Here is a 7568-nt window from a genome sequence, read left to right on the forward strand (position 1 = left end):
TTATGTATTAAAAATTGTATATTTAAATAAAACATTTAATTTTATTTAATTTATAAATATTTTATTAAATTAAATAATTATAATTAAAATTATTCAAATAAAATAATAATTTTTTATTTGATTTAACATGAAAATTCTTAATATTATTATTAATTAATTTTATTAATATCCACAACAGTTGTTACCACAACGAATCTTGAATTTTTAATAAATAATTCTAAATTATTTCTATAATCATCCTTAAGATATTAATCAATATTTATAAATTAAAAATATAAAATCATTTAATTTTTATATAATAAAAAATCTAATAAATAAAAAATCTAATATCCAATATTTCTCAATCATTCAATTTTTAAACGTATATGTAAGACTGAGCTGCCTTTTTTTGAGGAAGTTAGAGGAATTTTAGAATTCTTTGTTTTGAGAGGGAGAGAAATTAGAATTTTAGGTTTTTAGTTAATAATAAATAACATTTTAAATATTAAATTTCTTTTAATAGAGTATCCAAACAAGATATTTTAAGAGGAAAATTTTAAAATTTTCTTTAAAAAAAAATACTTTTTCCCACTTAAATTACTTTATCCAAACATACTATGAGAGAACTTTAACCTAGTTGATTGTGGACTCAACATGAGTATTACATTAACAAGGCCGGAAAAAAGAGAGTTGAGATTCATTTCAAGCTTTAAAAGTGAACCCTATTTCAATAAAAAGCTTGATTTGTATTTTGTTTAAATGTAAGTCTAGATCAAGATATGATTGAATCAAGTTAAAAAGACTCAAATTTAATTTGTAATTAAATTTAAAGTTCAAACTTTATATTTCCTCGTTTAGGTCCTAATAGATAAAATCAATAACTCATCTTACAAAATGCAAATCAAAATTGATTGTCTATGATTGATGTTGGTTCTAAAAATCTGATCATATGAGGATTTTTTTTTTGGCTAAATTGATTGTCTTCATGACAATAAAATATATTTTATATTTTGAATATGTTAAATATATTATTTATTCAATTGTAAAATAAAATATCAAGAGGATTTGGTTATTGTTGGGGTTGATAATTTGGAAAGAGAATTTGAGTGATGGATTAAACATGGCCAAAAGATGCAGCTGTCAGTTGTGTAGCCATTATTATAGAATGAATCCCATAACAGGCAAGGATACCAGAATAGCGACGTAGTTTGCTGCACCTAAATTAAAACTTAAAACTTAAAAAAGTGACACTCCTCATGTTATCTGCAAAACAAATCTCATTCACACTATCAATTGCAGTTAACATGATAAGAGAGTGCGGGACCATATCCACCAACATGAACGGTTGACATTGGTAGCAAAACCAGGTGCAGGGGCCATGGCCTGTTCCCCGCGCTAACAAATTAAGTAAGACGTCTCGTCCACCACTCAACGACAACCTTAGCAAGACAGAAGATTCCTTAAAACGACACCGTTTCGTACTCCAAGAGCACCATCCAACAAATGCTAGACACTAGACACTAGACAGACAAAGGAGGGTGGGTTTGGATGTGCAATTGCACGGGAAGTCGGGAAGTAATAGTTATAGATAGACATGTACAGTGCTAAGAGTCTTTTGATACAAACTAAAATAGTTTTTAAGAATTTCTCTTAAAAAATAAATAATTATTTCTAACTAAAAACGCTTCTAAATATGTGTTCAAAGATATTGGATAACAAACACAAACCAACCCAACTTGCCTTCACCTAAAACCTTTCCTCAACCACCAATTATTCTACAGTTTACTACTCATTCTCATAATATTTCTATGTCCTAATCAGACACATTCCCTGTGTTTCTGTGTTTGTGTGATAACTGCATTCCATTCTAGATCTACATCATCATGCACTTCTTTAATCTCTATAGGACGACTTAAATTTCGGTATCATATCCAGGTATCTCTCACTTGTAATTATATACTTACAGTTTCCAATATTAGACTTTACTAGGCAAAAGAAAAGAGAAAAAAAAAAAAGAAGGGGGGGGGGGGGGGGGAATATGGGAATTAATGATTGCATTCAGAGTTGGGTCTCAGTCAGAGTTCAGTCACATTAGGTTTTAGACTTGATGTATTTGTGTTCTACAGACAAGGTGGATTACTTTTCATTCTTTTATTTCACTTTTGTTGGGTGGTTGGGTGAATATGTCAATTTGTCAATTGGTTGTAGATCAATCAAAATATGAGTTTAGTTGTTTAGTTTAGAAAGTATGATCATTCAATTGTAAAGTTGAACTCATTTATGTTTTAATCTTTTTGTGGGGTTTGAAACTGATCATGGGTTAGTACTTGAGATTCTGATGTTTCTAGTTGTTGTTTATATGACATTCTGAAGCTGAACATTGCTAGTTAATTTTAATTTCCAGGGATTAACCTTTCGTTATTTCTGTTTTTGCACAGACTTTTGTGATATCTTCACTAAATTTGACTAGAAGATCACGTATAATAGCTTTCAATCTTTATAATGGCGAGAAGATCTCCTCCTCGTGTTAACCAAACGTACGACACAAAATGTACGTGGCGAATGTTTAAAATCTTTAATTTTCGTGAAGGTCATTCTGAGAGGAGATTGGTTTCCAGTAGGAGGCATTTGAATATTCAGGCTAATGGTATGTGTTTTTTTTTCTTATAGCTTTTATTCAGAAAGGATGGTTTTATTTAGTAAAAGTCTAAATCATATATAAAGCTACAATTTTAAAATGAAGATTTTTGGGACAGAAAGTTGTGCACCCATTTACCATATTTTTACTTAAACATGATACATATAAAATCAGTTTAGTTTTCTGAAGGTCAGGAAATTATATGTATTCAATTTGGCCCCTCTATAATTTGGAACTTCTGAATTTGTTTTCCAAGCTCCAGGGAATGGAAACTCCAGAAGTAGCTCAGATGTGCTTAGCAAATTTGATGAGAAGAACCTTCAAATTGGTGTAAGTTCTTATCGAGATTGATGTTATAACAGGAGCCTTTCTTTTAATATTGTGCTTAATGAAATTTATCACCAAATGCTTCATGTTTTTACCCTTTTTGCAGTGTCACGTATCCTACCTCTTCTCTCATTTACTTACGTGTAGTTTAAGTTGCTTGTGATACAGTCCCTAGTTACCTTTAGTAATTAGTATGTTCTGTATCTCATTACTCGTGAAGTGTACGTGTTAATTCAATTTAAACGGCAAGGAAGTTTGTTAACCATCTCTCTATGTACAGAGAGGGAAGCGTCTTCCTTAAGCCGTCATATTTTGTCTTGACATAACTACCCTATTTTTTTCTCGCACACAAATACATGGATGTAAGGGTAGGGTGTAGGATTTGGAGAAGTGAAAAAACCTCTTTTTCTTTAATAACGTAGCACCCTAAATCATAAAGACCTCAACAATTATATTTTGTACTAAACTACTGACAATGACCAGAAGAGAAACAACATTGAAAACCTTCCATACTTCTCTTACAGATATTTTCAAAAATCAGCCTTGATGATCTAGTGACCAGTTTCATGAAAAGTAATTCATGCATTATAAATCTATAAGTTTTAATTAATCTTTAAAATTGCCATATATAGTTGACAAGATGAAGCAAAAAGGGTGTCTAATGTGTCATCCTCTCCTCTCACCTATTATTCAATGGATAGCTTAGTAGCACTGATGGAAAAATTCTGACTACAGGTAAGTTCCAGAAATAGAAGAGATTGTAGTTGTAAAAGTACCAGCAGCGTGGAGAATGATGAGGCAGCAGATTGGAGAAACGAAGTACTAAAGATGATTGTTGATCAGAGATTCGTCAATAAACATTATGAAGGCAAAGATGGGGCAATTTGTCAGCCTAATCAATTCTTGGATGCTTTACAGATTTTATATTCAAACAAGGAACTCTTCATAAAACTTCTGCAAGATCCAAACTCTCTATTAGTAAAACAGATTCACGACTTCCAGAGTTCTCAAGTGAAAGAACCCTGTCAGCATGCAACGCAAAAAAGGATGAGTAGATTAAATAAACCTCACAATAGTAATGCTACACAATGTGTAGAACCTACCAAGTCCTTTGATAGATATGATTTGAGTTCAAGTTGTAAGCCTCAGTCCTCAGACAGAATAGTAGTTTTGAAGCCTAACACTGTTAATAGTAATGCACAAGATAATAGGCCTCTACGTTTTCCCTTTAGTGGTATAAAGAGAAAATTAAAGCATGTCATGAGAGTAAGGAGACACGAACAGCAGTGGAAGACAGGCGATGGAATGCCATGTAAATTTTCCTGCAGTTCCCAGGACTTGGAAGATGGTAAAAAAGTAAAAGAATTGGAAATTGCTGGAAGAAATTCACCAATTAATGACCATACTAGTGCTGGTAAAAGGTTGAATTCATATCTTGATTTGAAGAAGAGGGACAATATTATCAAGTTGAAGGATTCTGAGTTATGTATGGAGCAGGAAGCTGCTTCATTTTGTTGCAGTAAGACCAAATATAATACTTCAATTGGCCCTTCTGAGCAAAATACATTGAACATACATGTTGAAGGTAGGAAAGGTCCTTCTCAGATGTTAAACTGTGGAATTGAGGAATGTAAACAGTGCACAAACTCTCTAGGGAGATCAATTCCACTTCCTGACCTTTTGTCCTTGCCAAGCTTGCATAGGTACTGTGAGCACAGTTCTATCACTGAAAGAATGAGAGATTACAACAACTATCAAATGGTCACCAGAACCAGATCCGGGCTTCCAAAAGAAGGAGAAAATGGTTCCTATAGTTTTTTGGGACCGAAAATCAAGGATCCCCCAGTGACCATTGTAAATATAAATTCTGATAAGTTGCAACTTTTTGGTGAAGATATTAGTCTCAGAAATAGTGTTCCTGGCTACAATCTACATGCGCATTATGATATTTCAAGAGGTATGCTCTATATAATAAATATTTGTCTCATCTATCGTCTATATAATCCATCAGTTCTTTATCGTAGTCTAAGAATATTATATTATCCTGTTACAATATATGTGCATAAGAGAATATATGGATATGTTTTCTCAACCAGATGGCAAATTCAAGGATAGCCCTACTCAGAACATCGACCTAAATAATATAATCAGAGGAAGTGGATGTGGATCTTTTCTGGTAAATATTTTTTGACATATACTCTGAACTATGAACTGACTTACACTTCTATCTTTTACATTTATCAGATATGCATTGGGTTGCTTTAAGGGACATTACATTGTAAAATGCAGAGATATCACATTTTTTTAACACTTTATTATTGCCCTAAATTTATTGAAAATAACAATTTTTCATTGATCTTACTTTTTATTTAATGAGTCTTTCTTTGATTTTGTAACTTTTAATAAATTTTCAATTCATAGTAAAGTATTTGTTTAAAAGAATATGTTGGAGAGTATGTTGAAATTAATATTTATCAGTGTTAAACTATTTTCGTTTTTATTTATAAGATCCAATTTTAAATAATTATTTGTTCTTTTATATAAGACTTAATTTATATTATCTCATATATAAATTATTTATAGACTAAAATATTCCTAATTAAAATATATTCTCTTATAAGTTCTTTAAAAAATATATATTCTAATTGATTAGAAAACATGTGTGAATATTAATTAGATTAAAAAATATGATACAAAGGTAATTTTAGAAAAAATATATAAATATGTATATATATATATTTATTTATTTATTTATTTTTATTAACTAAGTTAACTATTTTTTATAATGATAAATTAAATAATTGAATTTTATATATAGAAATGGGGTGGTAATTTTTATTTTGTACACGTATTTTATCACAATCTCAAATATTGATTTTACAAGTAACAATATTTTCACACTTCTGCCTTTCAAGTACAACCGTCGTTATTTAGTCAAATCCATCAAAATTATTCCAACCTTTTTGTCTTTTTATCCTGGATGTTAATATTGAAATTTCGAGTTGATTAGGATTTGCATCCAGAGATCCAGGCTTTGCTTTTTTCACAAGATGTTGCTTCATCAAGCCTCACATTCAGTCAGAGAACAAAAGATACTGTAGTCGATGTTAACCACCCCAGTGGTGAATCTGTTGCTGAGCAATTTATTAAGGATGATTTTACCAACCCACCAATCACCATCTTTCAACCAGGTATGATTTTAAACCTGGACACATTCAACTTTTTTTCCTTTTCACTCTATTTGTCAAGCCAAGTTGACAGTTTAGGACTTCCACAGATGAGCCACCGGTACAAGTAATGCAAGATAAATTTAAAGAGAACCATTTTGAAGACCTTATAAGACTCTCATTGAATCAAATGAACAATTTAACCTCCTCCAAGGACATATTAGACTATGTAAGGAAAATTCTGCATGCTTTCAACTTGAAATGTGATGAACTTACTCAGAAGAGATCATGTGACCAATCACTGGATCCATCCACTTTTGTTGAACTGAAGGAACTAACTCGTCAACTTTCTGGTGGTACAATCTTGCTTGATTGTGTCATCGAAACTTTCACAAATGTATACCAGAACTATGGTTTTCCACCTCATGTTTCAACAAAAAATCCAAACGTCCAAGCATATGTTGTGAAGAAACTTCTGGTTAAAGAGATTACAGAACTAGTTAACTTGCACTTTCACCCTTGTCCATCACCCTTAAGGTTAGAACAGCTTGTTGAAAAGGACTTGGAAAGACGTGGTTCATGGCTAAATATCCAAGTTGACACAGAAGATATTGCAATAGAGGTGGAGAAAGATGTTCTTGAAAATCTGGTATTGGAAATTGCATCTGAGATGGATATCATAACCATGACATATTGCAATGAACCTATGTCTACTTGCTTGGGGGATGATAAAGCATTTTGGAAGGATTATCTAGCTACCATTTATTGAATAAATCGTATATTTGGTCCACGCAATACGCTTCCTAAGATGTACAAGTAAATTACACTTGTATCAGTGCAACATGATTTTTTGTACATACAATTGCATTATTTCATTTATTTTATAATTTTTGTCTGTTGAATAACAGGTTTAAACCTAAAGTGTATGCAAATTTTCAAATTCTCTCTTATTTCCTAAAATCTTCTTATTTCCTATGAGTTTTATTTTCAAATCTTCTTATTTCCTAAAATGGGTCGTGGCTCGTAGCTCAACTCCACCTACCTTGAAAATAAGCTGGATCGGGCCAAAATAAATAAATAAAAATTTATAGTAAATGGGTATATTTCAACTTGACCCATTTTCACCGGCTCACCCGGGTTGAACCTGTGGTGAGTGAAGCAACCCACCAGCCCACCTTTTTTTTAAAATTGAAATTTAATTACGGTTTATAGCTAATTGTGTATAATGGGACATTCAAATTTTTTATTTTGGACTTTTATAATAGTTTACATTTAATTTTGTATAATGAGTTATGACATATGACTATTAATAATGTTAATTTTATGATTATTATATTAATTTATAGTTAATTTGAAATTTTGAATTTTGTTGATAAATTTTTTAAAATTTTTTGGTGGGTTGGTGGGCTGGCCCGTATAACCCACCAACCCGTGGTGGGCCAGGCCTGGCTAGGAAA

The 7568-nt window shown here is 31.5% G+C and overlaps 1 protein-coding gene across 4 annotated transcripts; it reads left to right on the top strand.

Moving 5' to 3' along the window:
- Positions 1 to 1246: 1246 nt before the first annotated feature.
- LOC109800237 (uncharacterized) lies at positions 1247 to 7061 on the top strand. Of its 4 annotated transcripts, none has more exons than XM_083069114.1 (7): positions 1247 to 1386; positions 2418 to 2626; positions 2874 to 2947; positions 3680 to 4901; positions 5041 to 5120; positions 5955 to 6135; positions 6222 to 7061. In XM_083069114.1, the coding sequence occupies exons 2-7, from the start codon at positions 2482 to 2484 to the stop codon at positions 6878 to 6880; spliced, it is 2361 nt and encodes a 786-aa protein (XP_082925240.1). In that variant the 5' UTR covers positions 1247 to 1386; positions 2418 to 2481; the 3' UTR covers positions 6881 to 7061. The 4 variants fall into 4 exon arrangements, with proteins under 4 accessions (XP_082925240.1, XP_020216590.1, XP_020216591.1 ...); XM_020361001.3 differs by lacking the exon at positions 1247 to 1386 and adding an exon at positions 1423 to 1914; XM_020361002.3 differs by lacking the exon at positions 1247 to 1386 and adding an exon at positions 1423 to 1914 and having other exon boundaries at positions 2880 to 2947.
- Positions 7062 to 7568: the final 507 nt, after the last annotated feature.

The sequence above is a fragment of the Cajanus cajan genome, chromosome 2, assembly GCF_000230855.2.
Source record: "Cajanus cajan strain Asha chromosome 2, NIPB_CcT2T_4, whole genome shotgun sequence".
Taxonomy (NCBI): Eukaryota; Viridiplantae; Streptophyta; class Magnoliopsida; order Fabales; family Fabaceae; genus Cajanus; species Cajanus cajan.